Source organism: Cervus elaphus, chromosome 20 (genome assembly GCF_910594005.1).
Source record: "Cervus elaphus chromosome 20, mCerEla1.1, whole genome shotgun sequence".
NCBI classification, from domain to species: Eukaryota; Metazoa; Chordata; class Mammalia; order Artiodactyla; family Cervidae; genus Cervus; species Cervus elaphus.
The window spans coordinates 120,323,993-120,341,993 of NC_057834.1; the positions used below are offsets into that span (position 1 = coordinate 120,323,993).

Below are 18,001 nucleotides of genomic sequence, written 5' to 3' on the forward strand. Positions count from 1 at the left end.
TCAAATTAATGTGCCCTGTCCCAGGTAGATTTGCCTCCTGAATCACATTTGAATTTCAGAAATGTAAGAAAGTAAGTCTATTAAGAATCCTGATGTGTTTTTTCAGCACAGTCCGGTCCATTCCTTCTTTCTGGCTCTTTTCAACCAGTGACTTTATCCACAGTCCATACACATTTTGACTGTCTGCTCCCAGGAACTGTCTCAACTCACAGTCAGAGCAACTTTAAGGAAGGCAGAACCACTTGAGGAGGTTGAGGGTGAAACGTGGCAACTTTCCCACAGGCATGTCAATATAGCAGAGCCACTCACGGTAGTTTTTGCTAGGGCTTAAATCAGGTTGTCAACCCAAACACAATGGGCTTTGTTATTCCTGTGTAAAGAGGAAATGGAGCAGTTTTTGGCCTCCTGACTGTATTGCAGAGTATGAAGAACGGCAATTCCAGGCACAACCTTCAAGAGATGCTACTGTAACCCCCACCCCCAGCAAGTTAATTAGCAGTTTCTGAAATGCGTGAAAATATTCAGCATTTCATACTTTAAGAATGGGGGAGGGACTGGGTATACGTGGAAGAGGGTCTGTTCGGGGGGAACAGAATAGAGCCCTTTTGGCGAGAGATCCCACCTGTGATTTATTTCGAAACTCACACACGCGCTGTAATTGCAATGCTTTTTTTTTTTTCCCCCTGGCTCGAGCACTCGAGTTGAGGGGCCTGCTGTGGCGCTCCACTATTTATTTCAGGTGTGGCGAGTTCCCCCTGGGTTCAAAAGTCCTGATGTGGAAAGCACAGAGGAACTGCGAAATGCCTCCTTAAGAAGTGCCTCACTGCTCAAGGGAAGAAATCGAGGCAGAGGTCGGGTAGCGGCCGGGACTGCTGCACGGGGCCCACGGGCATGTCCTCTCGCTGAGCAATAACGGTCCAGCAACTGGCTTTAGAGACCTTTGCTTTATCTGACAACTTATCATGGGGGGTGGGTGAGGTGGGGCGGGCTGTCCCAGCAAGGGGAAGAGGTCCGGGGGGGAAGAACTCTGCCCGGGGATACCCTAAGGGCCAGAAGACCGCGCGTCCCGCCAAGTGACAGCACGCTCCCTTCTCGGTCCGCTCCCCTCCCCCGCGGCCAGTCTCCGGGCAGAGGTGTCTCGCGCCAGCCCGTCCTCCCCCTCTTCTACTCGTCCGAGCGGACCGAGCCTCAGCGGGAGCCCCGCCTGTCTCCGGGCAGCTTGAGCCCCCGAGCGCTCGCCCAGCCTGTCAGTAACCGCCGTTTGCGCTTGCTTTCTTTCTTTTTTTTCCTCCTCTTCTTTTCTTTCCCCCTTCTGCCTTTGTCCCGCTTAGTAACTAGGCTCCGACCAATCGCCGCCACACCGGCCGGCGCCGGCTGGCTCCTGATTGGCCCACTTGGGGCGCGCAGTCGTCTCCCGCTCCTTGGCTGGAGCAAGGCAGACAAAAGACGCAGGCTCCGGGCTCCGGCAACCCGGCTCAGCCAATCACCATCCACTTCACTCTCTCTTCCCCCTCCTCTCCTCCCTGCTCGCCTCTCCCTCCCGGCCCGGCTCGCGTGCTCCAGGCACTGACTCCTGGCGAGCAGCCAGCGCCCGGGCCCTACCATTCTGATTGAGGCTGAGGGGGGGAGAGAGGTTGGTGGGTTAAGGAGCCGAGGCCTAGGGAGCGATAGGGAGAATTGATAACTGAGGCAGAGGACAGTTTTACCCACACCGTCTCAGGCAGCTGACAGAAACCCCAACACTTCGAGGCGGGATAGAGTGGAAGGGGCACTGGCGATGTTGGCCGTCCCCCCTGCTCGGCCTGGTTGGGTGGCGCCTCAGCGGGGGAGCTTGGGGGCGGGGGAGGGTGTCCCCCTCCGCGCCGTTAAAATGAAACTCTAGTGGCTGGAGTCAGGGCAGAGCGTGAGGGGATCAGGCGCTAGCGGGCTCGCTTACAGCCCGGCGGGAGCGTCCGGCCAAGCAGAGCTAACTGGACTCTGGAACAGGACCCCATCCCGAGGCTGCGGCAGCTTCGGTTCCGAGTCCGAACGGAACGAAGCCCGGGTCCCGGCCCCTGAGGGGATCTCTCCTCGCAGACCAGTGGGACCCCGAAACTTGAACGCGATACCCAACCCCCTTTTTATTCTTTCCTTTGTCACTTCCCCACCTTTCTTGCAACGCGTTCTTTTTTCCCCGCTCTCCATTCTCCCTCTCGAAGGACACGAAAGTGGCTTCCGCGGAAAGATTTGAAGGCGATAGGAGCTTTTCTCTTTGCAGAACGACTGTGTAGAAGGGATTTTTGGAAAGCCGCTTTTTACACCTCTGCCCTCGCCGCCCCCCCCCACCCCCCACCCCCCACCCCCGCCCCAAGCCTCTCTGTATCCCTTCGAGGAGAAAAGCCCGTAGATTGAACATTCCGGGGGCATTTTGTTTGATCCCGGAGGAGAGGGCAGAAGGACCCCGTCCTCATCCTAGTAGTTGGCTGGACTTGTACCGGCCGTTGGAAACCCCGAAGTACATTTTCCAGTGGGACTTTTACAGATATATATTTTTAGATTTTTAAATAGCAGATAAAGAATATATATGCTTTCTATATATTTTCTGACGACCTGCCCCTGACAGCGCGATGTACAATACGGTGTGGAGTATGGACCGCGATGACGCAGACTGGAGGGAGGTGATGATGCCCTATTCGACAGAACTGATATTTTATATTGAAATGGATCCTCCAGGTACTTGGGAGAAAAAAAGAATCTTGTGATGGGTCTGATTTGTGTTTAACAAGACCTCGGTGATGTTTTCCGGGCAGAAGTATTCTTGGGTGCTCTAGGTTCGGGATGAGGAGCTGATTTGCAGTTAGAGCTGCAGTAAAAACTGCTTCTGGTTTACACGTTTAAAGTTTGCAGTTAGGACCCCGATCCTATTGTCCTGTGAGAGTGCGGGTGGGGGCTGGGGTGGTGGGGGTGGGAGGAAGGACCCGTTTCTTTTACTTTGCCTTTGCTTGTCGTTCAGGTTTTCGTCGTACCCTCCACCCCCCCCCCCTTTCCCCCCCTGTTTAATTAAAGATTCTACCTGCAAAGGATGCTTTATATCCCAGGCTTAAAGTCAGTCTTTCCCTTTAGGGGAATTCTTTAAAGCTTGTCATTTAGTACGTTTGGTTCGCTGTGTTTTACCTTCGTTAACTTCTGAAACTGGGCTTGCCTATGTGATTATTCGTTTTAAAGACCCCCTTTTCTCTCGTGGAAACCGAATGCCGGTTAGTGATTTTCAGGGGCTGGGCTTTTTATTCAGTCATGGCCTTAGTCTGAGGTTTTTCTTTTCAGAATATAGTCGCTCAGAGAGATTAGCGTGCACTGTTTTATTACTCTTTAATTTATGGTGATTTAACTTAATTTATGGGATAGTATTTAATGTAACTTCGGTTCTTAGCGTAAAAAGAGGAAGAACCTTTTTTTGTGTGAATATATGTGATGTGTACATAACATGTGATAGGTTTGAGTGCCCATAATGTAAAGTATACATACACTGTATTTTTACTTTAGAGCTTTGTCTGAGATCCTTACAGACATTTTGTGTATATGGTAGGAAAAGAAAAGGAAGGAAAAATGGAAAAGTTGGGTAATTTTTTTTCTTTTAAGTCTATGTCCTGATTATCAGCTGTCAGATTTTCAAATCCTGTTTGCAATTATAGACAGTGCTTTATGTAATGATTTTGAATAAGTAGAGGGCCTTTGTGACTATTTTTGTTAAGGATGAACTCGTTATGTCTTTTAAAAATGTGTTATAGCTAAGCCTACAGAATAAATTGTGTCACTGGGGAATCTCAGTTATCATAAGACTGTATGTTTTTGGAAACCTTTGAAAAGATCTGAACCCATGAAAGTGTAATGAAGTATAACTGTCTTACAGGATGTATGTAGAAATTATTTCCTGTGTCCTTGTGAACAGTGAATTCTCCTCTTTGTGTTTTTTTTCAATTAGTCATCGAGTGATAGTGTTAAATGATGTTATATTAAGAGCCAGTACTAATATTGAATCAACCTTTTTCACTCTTAATGATCACTTAGAATTTTTTTCTTTTCCCTTCATTTTGGAGCCTTCTTTATTTGCTTTTATAATTATGACTGCAATCCAGATACAGCTTTTTTTTTGTATTTTGCAAAGTTTGTAAGATTTGCCACCTATCTATTGTGTGTATTTCCCTCTTTGTTTCCCCTTAATGGTAAAGCATCATTTCTATTAGATGCATTTGTCATTCACATAAATGGAAATTTAGTACATCATTGGTTCCTCTCCTGTAAAAAGTAAGGTTAATAATTCTAGATTTCTGTTACTGTGAGAATTATATATTCAAACTGCCTTAGAATCATACTATGTTCATTTAATATCTGGCCTTGCAGACATACAAAGGGAATTTGTTGGGCGGAGAGGTGAGTGGGGAGGAGGGGAGAAAATGAAGAAGGCACTAATATTTGAAAAACATGGGCCTAGTAGAAATATAGACTGAGTTGAGTTGAATTGTCCAAAAATGATTTTAAGAAAAGTCAGCTGTTTTCATTATGCAGTGCCGTGGGTCTTGAAAGGTTGTTTAGAAAATTCTGATCCAAACTTTGTGTATTCCATGGAAATGAACTTTTGAGTTTAGAATGTTTATTCTTAAATGAAATTTTGCATACTGAGATTCTAGTCAGAATATTAAAAGTATGCGTATACTGCTCTTCATTACTCATTTGTAGACTTAATGTATTAATAGAATACAGTTAGTTATTTCTAACAGCTTTTTGAAAAGGAAACATACTTGAGTATGCTAAAATATTCCCTATGAAGTGAATGGTTTTTAATGTAAATAATGTGAACAACCTTGTTTTGTGTGATAAATTAAGTTTTGAGATGTTTAAAACTAAGTAAATTTTTAGTGAAGAGGTTGCAGCATGTGTTGTATCTATCCTTTCGTAGTTCCTAGTTCCTATCCTAGGATCCAAATCAAGCTCCTGGACTGGTGTGATAGTACACTAACTGTTTTCCCCCTGTTTCTACTCTGTCCAATCCACAGTATTCTTAAAGTATCATTTAATGATTTATCTTCCAATGGTAAACCTTCCAGTGATTTAAAAACCTTCCAGCAGTTTTCCTTTGCCTACTGAAAAAAGCTGCATCTTCCTTATCCTGTCATATGAGTCCCTTTATTTTTGCTTCCAACCTAATTTTCCAGTCTTTTCCCCTCCTGGAGTCCATCACAAGTTCTGCGGAAGCTGTTTTATACTTGCTGTTCCTTGACTGTGTGCTTTTACCTCTTCTTGGGGTACCTTTCACTTTGGGTTGAAATCTCATACAGTTAAGGGTCCTGGTTAGATGACTTCTTTGCCAGAATGTGTGTTCCCTCATCCCTCCTGTTTGGAGATAGCCTTCCTTTCTTTCCCTCCCTCTTCTAGCACTTCTCAGATAGAACTTCTTTTATTCTGCCTAGAGTAGCTTCTGCATTTATTTATGTATACTTCCCCCTTTGGAATTATCTTCCCACCAGTTTATTAGCTTCTTAGCTTGTCAAAGTCTTGTAAGTAGTAGACAATTTAATAAATATGTGTTGAATTAATGAATGCCTAAGGAATGTTGTTTCTTAAAAGCAGCCTTTACCTGCTTTTCTACTTAAGGTCTTCAGTCACTTCATTTCTTGGCTATTGTAGTAGCCTTGGTTTAAGTAACTTTCAAATTACAGTTATTGACTTAGGGTCCTTAACTGTAATATTAATATTACAGTTTATTTTTTTTATTAGTTGGAGGCTAATTACTTCACAACATTTCAGTGGGTTTTGTCATACATTGATATGAATCAGCCATAGATTTACACGTGTTCCCTATCCAATATTACAGTTTTTAAAATATGACTTTCATTTTAATTTTAGTCTGAAGTGTAAATGTGAAATTTTTGTCTATTATTGCTCTCAGCAGCCTCAAAAACTAGTTTTCAAAGGTCTTTCTTTCCAACCTGTATTTTCAAAAACTACCGTTACCATGTATCCTGAAGATTTTAATAACTGGCTGGATTGCTACATCTGTTATAATTTACTGACAATGTAAGGGTTGGATCCAAATGAAACTTTGATGTCTTAATCTTTATGTGTTTCCCAGAAATACTGGGAAATACCAAACTGTTTAGATGGAGTATGAAACATTTTAATTTCAGAAATGTTAATATTATGGTACAGAGAAATGCTTATAAGCATCTTGGTTAGTCCTCTTGTGATTTGGAAATCAGGATTATTCCATAACAGGACAGTTTCTGGATAGTCCTTTCCAAGAGCCCTGCTTGTTTGTTTGTTTGTTTTATTTATTTATTTATTTATTTTTTGGCTATGATGGGTCTTCGTTGCTGTGCGCAGGCTTACTCTAGTTATGGCAAGTGGGAACTACTATTTGTTGTGGTGCTCTGGCTTCTTGCTGCAGTGGCTTCTCTTGTTGCTCTTCTAGGCATGTGGGGCTTCAGTAGTTTTGATACCAGGGCACTTGGGGGCTTGGGCTTAGTTGCTTAGCGGCATGTGGGATCCTCCTGGACTAGGAATTGAACTGATTGACCCCTGCATTGCAAGGCGTATTCTTAACCAGTGGCCCACCAGGGGATAAGAGCTATTGGAAGATTACCAGTACGCAACTGATCATAAACTCATCCCCAAAAGCTTATAGGTAATGGTCTGTTAGAGTGCACTTCAGTTTTGACTTTGTTATTGTGTTTATTTTAAGAAGATGTAATAAATCATTTCTTTTTTAGACTAACATACAATTCTTTTTAAGATTGTAGACTTTTTTGTTCTTATTTTTTTCTTATTAAGAACAAATTTCTGAATCTGTAGGGCAGCAGCAGTCTCTTCAGGGATAACTAGAAAATTAAAAAAATTTAATTGTTTGGCAAAACATAAATATAGAAAGGTCTGGAAAAGTGGTTCTCATTTTTTAAAATCTCAGTACCCCTTTTATGGGCTTCCTGCGTGACTCGGTGGTAAAGAATCCACCTGCTAATGCACGAGACCTGGGTTTGATCCCTGGGTCGGGAAGATCTCCCGAAGAAGGAAATGGCAACCCACTCCAGTGTTCTTGCCTGGGAAATCCCATGGACAGAGGAGCCTGGAGGGCTACAGTCCATGGGGTTGCAAAGAGTTGGACACAACTTAATGATTAAAGAACAACAATCCCTTTTATACTCTTAAAATTATTGAGGATCCCAAAGAGTTTCTGTTTAAGTGGGTTGTATCTATTGAAATTTGCTGTATATTAGAATAAAACTGAGAAGTTAAAAAGTATTTAATTCATTTAGAAATAATAAAGCATTACATGTTAACATAACTTTAAAGTGAGAAAATAGCTGTATTTCCCCCAAAACAAACAAAAAAAGTGAGAAGAGTGGCATCATTTTATGTTTTTGCAAATAACTTTTAATGTCAGGCCTTTTAATCTTTAATGTATGGCTTAATAGAAGGCATATAAATTCCCATGTCTGCTCCTGCATTCAGTCTGTTGAGATATCACAGGTCATAGCCTCTGGAAAACTCCACTACACGGTTGTGAAAGAATGAGAGTAGAGAAGGCAAATAATGTCTTAGTAACACTATGAAAATAGTGTGAACATTGGACCCTCTTGGGCCCTCTGAAAGGTCTTGGGGACCCTCAGTGGTCTCTGGATTACACTCTGAGAAATACTGGTTTAGTAGTTACTTGACTACATAGTTTGATGGCCAACCTAGTAAAGTATTTTTGGAGCCAGATGAAAAGGTTGTTTCAGGAAACTTACTTTTTTTGGCATACTTGGTATTTTCATCCTGGTAAAATTTTAGATTAAGTAACATTCTGGTGGAGAACTAACATACTGGCCCTGTGGTTGAAGAAAATGTCTGCTGAGAAACACACTGGAGAAATAGGTCACCTGCCACCATGTGGTCCTTACTGTTAGCAAATTGGGCATCCTGCTTCTGTGGTTGAATTTTTCTTTATAACTCTGATCATTTGATGGATTCATCTTATATAAAATGCTTCTCCTGTGTGTATTGTAAGATATTTCTTTTATGAGCTAGGTGTCACTTTTTAATGATATTGTAGTATGGAACGAATGTTTATATAATCAAATGATGTAAAAAAGCCATGCCAACTTTTTCTGCATCTTCTTATTGAAAAAGATTAGTCATTGCTTTCATTTTAATATATTATAGTTTATAGTATATCCAAGTATGTTTCATTAGAAGTATGGTAAGTCTTCACTTGATAATGCTTTTAAAGTTTATTCTCATTGTTTTTTTCATGCTTTATATTTTTCTTAGAATATAGGAAATATTGGACATCTTTATGGTCACCATATTTAACAAAGTATATAGAAAAATAATTACAAATAGGTCTACATGATATAATTTTTATTGATATTAAAGGAGGATGCAGCCTGAATGTAGTAGAAAGAACACAGGCTTTGGAAACAGATGGTATGGGTCCCAAACCTAGCTTTGCTTCTTACTTTGCTGGTGTTTGTAACCTCTGTGAGCATCCATTGTCTCTTCTGTGGGATTGAATTAATACACACTGTTAGCAGTTGTTCTGGAGATTAGAAGTACTGTATCAATATCTCGTATAGTGTTTGGCGTGTGTTGTGTGCTGCATGTGTGCCTGCTCAGTTGTGTCCGACACTTTGTGACCCCATGGACTGTGGCCAGCTAGGCTCCTTTGTCCATGAGTTCTAGGCAAGAATACTGGAGTGGATTGCCATTTCCTCCTCCAGGGAATCTTCCTGACCCGGGGATTGAACCCACATCTCCTGCAGCTCCTGCATTGGCAGGTAGATTCCTTACCACTGAGCCACCTGGGAAGCCCTTTGGCACATGTTATGTACTCAATTCATTGTAGCTTATATCCTGGCATATTGCTAACATTCAGGTAACTCTTTCTCTTTGCATACTTTTGCAGTCAAAACCTCTTGAGATATCTTGCTGCATGCTTTTCTTCATCCTTGGCATTTAAACTGAGTCATTTTGTTTTTGGAAGAATTCCCTAGGGTCTTTTCTAGACTCTCATGAGTCTATGGAAGTATCACTCAAATCATCCTTTCTTTTTAGTTTCTGTTGCCTTTGTTCCTCATCACCTCACATTTGAAATGATTTGTACTAAGGTAATAATAGTTGCCAGCATTTGTTGAGTAGTTATTGTAGACCTGGCACTATGTTAAATGCTTTCATATGTATTATTTCTTTTAGCCACACAACAACCTTATAAAATAGGCATGATGATTATCCCACTTTGCAGATGGGAAACTGAGACATAAATGTGTTTACTGACTTATTCATTTCCTCATAGTCAGCAAGTAGCAGAGCAGGTCTGTCTGCCTAACTAACGCCCAGGTTCTTAACTGGTACCTCCTAACTGGTTCTTTGTTTCTAATTTCTTTTTCCCCTCCCCTATAAATTCATCCTGAATTCATCAGCCAGATTAATCCTACTGAAATGTTATTTTCATTGTTTTAACTGCTCTATTTAGAAATTATTAGCAACTCTCCATTTCTTTTAAGCAGAGGCCATACTCTTAAACTTGACATATGTAATCTTTAGTAATATGGTACCAATTTACATTTTCATCTTAATTACTAATCCTCTATTCCCATTTTTTTTCTTGCCCAATTCCTTGCTTATCACTTCACTATACCTTGCCTATTTCCATCTCCAGCCTTTTGCTTATGCTGCTTCTTAATGTTAGATTATGCCCATCCTACCCCATCTTTAAATTAGGATCCTTTGTAAGTCCTTCTTCCTCCTTTTCTTCCTCTAAATATTCCAGCACTGAACCCCTTAATTATCTAGGGCTGTGGTCTGTTATTTTGACACAAAATCACGTTCTGTTATGGCATTAATTATTTCGCAAATGTAATTTATTTCCCCAATAAGATAAGCTTCTTGAAGTCAAGCTGTCATATTTCTTTTGTACCTTTTTTTTAACCCTCTATAAACACCCAGTGTCTAAATATTTTGTTAAATCTTAGGCCTGTGGACCCAACCAGCTTTATTTTGTGACTCATTTCAAAATGTTGGTGTTATTTATTATCAACATGTGACCTTTAAACTTATAAAGATAATTTATTGTAACAAAAGGAATAATGAAAAAATGCAATACATAGTGTTATCAGCAAAATTTTATGGTTTTGCATAAAAGTCATATTTGAAATTTTGAAGTAGTAAAAGTGAGTAGTAAGTTTTTGAAAGTTTGGGTTAAATGTAGTTGTTTAATGTGTTACTATACCAATTAAATTTAGATTGTGTAGAACTTGACTTGGGGTAACAAGGTAAGGTCAACCGTAGAGCCTTATAAGATCAATTTTCAAATTGTTCGCCCATGGTATATTTTTTGGTTCCTTGTGCATTATTTGTAAGTTCATATGAAGTGAGAGGGTTATCTTATTTTTTTAATAAAAGGGGCAGTAGACTTGGTCTAGCCTGCTGGATCATACCATTTTGCATGTCCCACATCAGTGTAAAAACTGCCCCATGCCCTGTGACTATGAGCCAACACAAAACCATGATGTCATACCATCCACCATTATCCTGCCTTGGATTTCCTGTCTGATGTCCTGTTTGTGGACCAGTTTAGTTGTCTACCTGTGTGTAAGGGTATAGGGCAACAAATCCAGGCTATGTGATCTTAGGTACTTATTGTTGTAGTTTCTTTCTTTCTTTTTGTCTGTACCAGGTGGCTTGCAGATATTACTCAGTTCCCTGACCAGGGATTGAACCCAGGCCACAGAAGTGAAAGCGCTGAGGCCTAACCACTGGACCAGGGAATTCCCTAGTTTCTTTTTCTTTAACTTAGGAAAATATAAATCATGAATCAAAATTTAAAATTTGTGTATAAATTATTTTGGAGAAGGCCGTATCAAAATGATTGTGTTAGAGGAATATTGCTTTAGAGTTCATTCTTTCACATGTATCCTTCTTAGCTTTCTAACTGTACAGTAGAGTCTGCTGCTGCTGCTGCTGCTAAGTCGCTTCAGTCGTGTCCGACTCTGTGCGACCCCATAGACGGCAGCCCACCAGGCTCCCCCGTCCCTGGGATTCTCCAGGCAAGAACACTGGAGTGGGTTGCATTGCCTTCTCTGGTAGAGTCACTCAGTATGGTATAATTTATATTGAACTTCTAACAAGGATTTGTAAAATGAACTACAAACTTCTTTTCCTGAGATTCGTCCTGGGATATGTTTCGTAAAAAAGTATATAGTTAGTATATTTTCAGTTGTAAGCAGCAGAACCTCATTCAACATGGCTTAAGAAATAAGAAATTTTATCTTCTCATGTAATAAGCTTCAGTGTTGGTTGATTACAGAAATTCAGCAATGTCAGTAAAAACCCATATTCTTTGCCTTGCCCAGTTCTGCTGCCCTCCCTGGAACTGGCTACTGTCTACATAAACAAAACTTCTGAAAGAAGGAAGAGGTCTCTTCCTGTGCCACTGTATTCAGAGAGAGGAAACTTTCTCCAAAAGCCTCTAGCAGGCTTCTTTCACAGCTTTTTGGCCAGAATTGGGTCATATGTCCATTCCTGAACCAGTCATGAGTGGTTCAATAGTGATTACTACTGAAATAACCGTGTTTGTGGAATCTGGAGTGGTGTTGACTTCCTCAGGCATTATCAGGGGAAGGATTCTGTTAGGAAGGAAGAGGAGGGGATGAATTCTAGGTTGGCAAACAACAGTGGCCACTCTGAAAAGTAATTTGGAGAACCATAGCTCTTTTCAAAGTTCTTGTCTCTGTGTTTGGAAATAAAGATAATTAGCGAGTTAATTTTTTTTCTTTTTCAAAACTAAAATCTAGTTAGTACAGTGATGTATTATGAAGCCCACTTTCATTTTATAAACTGGAATTCACAGGGTTACATAGTGTTGAGAGTTAAATATGACAGGCCATTTCCTGTCTTACCAGTTGCTTTCTAGAAGATGAGGAAGCTAACATCTCTGGTTGACAGTTTCCTTATTTCAGGCTTGTAGGTGTTGGAGTAGAGTAAATTAGTACGTCTGGTAAATGAGTGTGAGAAAGCATTTGTAAAATTATAAATTCCATATTTCAAAGTTTAGTAAATTAAGTTTGGTAAATTAAGCCTAAGACTTGTAGAATGATTTATGATTTGAATGACTGACCTTAAAAATTAGGACACTTAAAGTAACTCATAAATCATATCTTTTAATTAGATTGTATTAACTAGTTAGAAATTCAGAGGCAGTATAGTGGGGCTGTTAAGAGAGAGGGTTCTGGAATCAGATTGCCAGAGTTCATGTTGGCTTCTGCCACTTCCTAGTATATATCATTGGGCAATTTACTTATGCATTGGACAATTAACTTATGTTTTCTGTATTTTGGTTTCCTTGCCTAAAAATGGCAATGATGGTTGTCTCTACTTCAATAAGATTGTTTTGAGAATCCAGTGAATTAGCAGCTGTAAAGCAGCTAACATGATGCCCAGACCATATTAAGCATCCAAAAATGTTTTTGTTCATGTGTATTAATTAATTCATGTTTTTCAGCAAATATTTGATTGCCAGGCAGGTATAGCATTCAACAGAACAGCAAAACTCCCTTTATTCATGGACTATACATTTTTAAGGGAGGGGAGAGAACAAAGAATAAACAAAATCATAAGTGGAATACATAGTGATGGTGATAAATGTTATGAAGAAAAAGCAGAGAACAAAAATATGAGTGCTGGGTGAGGGAACTGCTGTTTTCAATATTATTTATTTATTTACTCATTCATTCAGGCTACGTAGCATGTGGGATCTTAGTTCCCCAACCAGGGACCAAATCCATGCTCTCCTGCAGTGGAAGAGTGGAGTTCTAACCACTGGACCACCATGGATTTCCCTCGGAAACTATTTTAAGTACTAGGACAGGGAGGGCCTGACCTGAAGGAAGTGAGGGTGCTAGTCGGGTAGATACATGGGAGGTAGGAGGGTGAGGGAGTATGCCTGGTAGAGGGAACTCCAGACGACTTATTCTGAGGCAGGAGCACATGTGTCAGGCATTCAGGGGTCGCTTAGGAGGCCGGTGTGGCTGAAGTGGAGTGAGGGGAAAGTATTATATAGGAAGATTTAAAAGACAAGTAATGATGTGGGTGGTGGGGAAGACTATGTAGGACATTGTAAGAACTTTGGCTTTTGAAACTTGACTTAGAAATATAAATGGAGCATAACCTTTAAAAGGTGTGACTTACTCTTCTGTACATCTGTAACTTATATAATATTGTATATCAAATATGCTTTAATAAAGAAAAAGACTTGACTGTGATGAGAAGCCATCCAAGTGTGTTGAAGAAGGATGTGTTATGATTCCTGGCTTAAAAGGACAATTCTGGCTGCTGATGGAAGTGGAGAAACTGTTAGGAGGCTACTGCAATAAACAGGCTGAGGGATGGTAGTGACTTGGACATGGGTGGATACTGTGGAGATTGTAAAAAGTAGTTGGAATTCTGAATAGTATGACTAGTTATATAACTTGTCATTTCTAAACTGACTTAGTTATTTTCTAATTTTTAGCTTTAGGTATGCTTTAGTAATTAAAAGATTTAGCTTTTAAAATGAGGTCAATCTATATATTTTTGGATAGATTTTTCTATCTTTGAAGTGTCATGATTTCTAATCTCTGACATCTGAGTGCAAAGCAGCATAATATGTGGCCTTAGTTATTTGATGAAGGCTTACTCATGAGTTACTTTGATAAACATTACTGAATAAATCTAGACTGTACTATAATTTACTTTCAAAAGTAACTTTGAAAAGGAAATTATCTTGAAATTCCGAGTTTCTGTGGTGGTCTATGAAGGGGAGGAGAAATTAAAGAGAAGGAAGCCATGCCACATATGTATAATTTTACTTTATGTGCTAAAGTTGTTGGTGTTTTAGAATAATGAAAATATATTTGTGTGTTTACGTGTTAGTGGAATGATTAAGTGCTTGAGCATGGACGTTGCTGAAGTGTTGCTCAGTGTTTAGGGGTTCTGGATTCAGATTGTTTGGATTTCCAGTTCTATCCCTGTATACTTCTAGTTTGTGACCCCTGGAGAGCAACTTAAACAGTTTATAGCAACTTGAACAGTCATTGTTTTTGCTTCTTTCCTGCCTTTCTCAAACTTACTAGTTTCTCTTCCAGGAGTACCGGTTTCCCTTTTAGCTCTCTCCTTTGCCTGTTTCCTTACTGTGATCTGTATAATAAGGGCTAGGAAGCAAGGGAGTAAAGAAAAGAAGCTATGAATACTCATATAGGAACATATTTGATTTTTTCACACTTACCTGCCAGAGAGTTTGACATGTTTGACTTTTAGGAAGAAGTATAAGACAGTCAGGTGATTCAGACCTATAGTAGGATGTAGTTCAGTACTTGGAGTTTACTGTTGTTTCTGAACTGTGTAAGAGCCGTTATCACTGCTGTCTGACTGAAATGGACCTGAGCCTCTCTTTTTGATTCCTAGGTATCAACAGTGGGCATTTAGGGTAGCATTACTGGATAAAATATATGCAGTACGTCCCCATGAAATATTTGGGACATATTTATACTAAAAAGTTATTCATTGTTTATCTGAAATTCAAATGTAACTGGGTGTCTTGTATTTTTATTTGCTAAATTTGCCAAGCCTAATTTAGAGAGAGGCTAGACAGTTGAATAAACACTATTTCCTAGTACAGTCTCCCCATGGAGAGAGATGCGTAGGAATAGACGTGTAACTTGTTGTAACTAATATCAAAATACTTTTCAGATTCAGTAGCAAAAAGTTCAACTCAAGTTGGTTTAAACAAAGAGAATTTATGGGTTTGTGTAATTGAAAAGTTCAAAGGGAATGAGGGAATAAACAAGGTCCTACTGGATAGCACAGGGAACTATATCCAATCTCCTGGGATAAACCCCCTGGAAAAGTATATGAAAGAAGAATGTATAGATGTATATAACTGAGTCACTTTGCTGCTCAGCAGAAATTAGCACAACATTGTAAATCAACTATACTTCAATTTAAAAAAGGGAATGAGGGCCCCTGGCTAAGTTTGATCAAGACTGTCAGACTTTGGCCCAGTTTTTCTGCATTTGTTTTGGCTTTCCCCTATATCAGCTTTTTTCTCAGGCTGGCTTCTTTGGTAGTATAAGATGACTGCCTTTGGCTCCTGGGATTGCATGTTTCCTCAGTTCTTGGTGTGGGGTGGAGGGTAGGGAGGATGCTTCCCACAAATATAACACAAAGATCCTGAGTTTGTCACTAATTAGACTGTCCTGTGTCCCAAAGGATCACTGTCTTAAAATCAGGATTCCTTGAATTACTAATTGTAGCTTTCTCTGTCTTGTAAACTTGAGAGAGCATCAGAACCACCTGGAGGACTTGTAAAAAAAAAAAAAAAAAGAATACTAGGCCTTACCTCCAGAGTTTTTGATTCACTAGGTTTGGGATTGGGTTCTAAAAATTTGTAACAAGTTTCCAGATGTTACTGCTTTGACTGGTCTGCACACCACACTTTGAGAACCACTGTTGTGTGGAATCAGGGCCTCCTCCTGGAGCTGGGGAAGGGGTCAGTCCCATATAAACTCCTTACCAGTGTGGGGAAGAAACAAGGCACGTTTTGAGATAATTACAGTGTCCCCTAAAGAGAGAACTGCTTGCTGTTTTTGCCTGTCCAACTAACCTTCCCTCTTATTTGGGTAACAAGCTTCCTGATTTTTGTTTTGGAACCATTCCTCCCCCATTTGCAGTTAGTGTGGCTTAGGTAGGGTTGATCTAATCCATTGGCTTTAAGGGGTGGGCATATGACCCAGGCCTGGTCAATAAGAACACTGCATTCACCTGGCCAAAGGGATTAGTCTGAGAGTTAATAGGTCAGTGATCTTTGTAGTATACAATGCACATTACTATACATTACTATTTACTGTCCTAGCTAGTGATATAAAGATGGCATAATCCCTATCCTTAAGGAGCTCAGACTGTAATTAAGGAATACCCACCTGTAAACAAATGCATGTAGACTTCTCTTTATTACTTCCTCCATTTCTCATGCCTATCAGCTAACATACATTTGCATTATATACTATATTACCCACTTTATAATCTTTAACCACACTTACTATTAATTGTTGAGTGTCTTTAGTCCTCATTAGATGATAAATTTCCTCAGGATAAGGGCTGAGTCCATAATTAACTGCTGGGTCTCCTATACATAGCACTGTCTCTGGTACATAGAGGTGCTCAGTAAATATTGGTTAAATGAATATTTTAAGTATAGTAATAAAAAAGTATAAACAGGGAGTGGTTTACTGGTCAGGTAGTAGAGAGGTAACAGCCTGGATGAATAGACACAACTTGATATGTTTTGGGAACTGTAACTAATTCAGTTTTGCTGAAACAAGTATGAAGTGGGAAGTGGTGGTAAATGCGTCTGGAGATATAGGTGAGGGCCAATTCATGAAAGGCCCTGAATGCTATACTTAGAGGTTGGATCTTTTTCCTGTGGGCAGTTGGGGAGCTACTGACTAATTGGTTTCAAGTAGGGAGAAGAATATATTGGCTGCAAAGTAAAAAATAGATTGGAGGAAAGCCAGATTGAAGGAGGTAAACTCTTTAGGAGGCTATTTCAGTACAGATGAAAGATGTTATGAAAGCCTAAGGTAAAGGGGGAAAAAAAAAAGAACAGCATGGAGGTGGGGAGACCTTGTGCACAACAGTTCATGTGGACTCACTAATCTTAACTACCAACCCACATAGTTCTACATCTATACCCATGTTAGATTTATAACCAGAGATTGTGCTTCTGTTTTATCTTCTGATTATTAAAAACAAATAACTGTAAATTATGTGATGATTCCTTCCCCCCCCCCCCACCTCCAAAAAAAAGCCCAAGGGAAGATAGTAGCAGAGAGAATGAAGAGGAAGAGTTGTTTAAGAAGTAGAATAATGGGACTTAGAGACTGTCTTGAGAAAAATCAAAGACTCTCAAAAATCAAAGACTTAGTTTTCTGGCTTGGGAGATGGTGGTACCATAAACTAAGAGACCCAATTTAGAGGAAGGACGGACTTCCCTGGTGGTCCAGTGGTTAAGAATCTGCCTGCCAATTCAGGAGATGCGGGTTTGATCCTTGATCTAGCAAGATCTCACATGCCATGGAGCAGTTGAACCTGGGTGCTGCAACTACAGAAGCCCAAGTGCCCTAGCGGCCATGCTCCCCAAGATAAACCATCTCTGTGAGAAGTTCATGTACTGCCACAAAGAGTAGCCCCAGTTTGCTGCAACTAAAGAAAGCCCGTGTAGCAATGAAGACCCAAAACAACCAAAAACTTATTTATTTAAAATAAATAAAGATGAAGGTTAGGCTTGGATCATATGGATAAAAGTGTAAAGGTGTATTTTATTCTAGGTCCTTTTCTAATGGCTAGGAGCATATGTGAAAAATGGGCTTTACCCTAGTGGGTCAGATGTTAAAGAATCTGCCTGCAGTGCAGGAGACCCAGATTTGATCCCTGGGTTGGGAAGATCCCCTGGAGAATGGAATGGCAACCCAGTGTAAAGATGTGTTTTTTTCTAGGTACTCTTCTAATGGCTGGGAGTATAGCAATGAACAAAACAAAGTCCTTGCTTTATACAGGAGGAAATATGACAGTAAATTAAGCAAATACATAGGTTATGTTAGGTTACAACAAAGAAATAAGAAAAAAATCTACTGGCTCAGAAATTTCCTGGCAGTCCAGTGTTTAGGACTCCACACTCTCACTGCAGAGGGCCTGGGTTCAGTCCCTGGTCAGGGAACTAAAATCCCACAGACAGCTCAGGGCAGCTAAAAAAAAAAAGAGAGAAACAAAACAAAATGGCTACTGGCTTATGGAGATGGAAATCAGAGAAGGAATTACTGTTTTATTTTGGGTAGTCAAGAGAAGGCCTCACCCATATGGTGATTTAACCTTTGTATTGTGAAGTAAAATACACAATCCCATATAAAAATGGGCAAAAGACATGAAAAGGTATGTCTTTGAATATATAAAATGT

At 40.2% G+C, this 18,001-nt stretch overlaps 1 protein-coding gene across 3 annotated transcripts in view; it reads left to right on the top strand.

Moving 5' to 3' along the window:
- The first annotated feature begins 1,851 nt into the window (after positions 1 to 1,851).
- PIK3R3 (phosphoinositide-3-kinase regulatory subunit 3) overlaps positions 1,852 to 18,001 on the top strand; it is a 96,712-nt gene continuing 80,562 nt past the window's right edge. For 2 of the 3 annotated variants that reach the window (XM_043876752.1, XM_043876753.1), the window contains exon 1: positions 1,852 to 2,712. In XM_043876752.1, coding sequence (XP_043732687.1) covers positions 2,607 to 2,712 — 106 coding nt within the window. In that variant the 5' untranslated portion in view covers positions 1,852 to 2,606. The remainder of the gene's footprint in view (positions 2,713 to 18,001) is intronic. The other variant, XM_043876754.1, reaches the window with a different exon arrangement.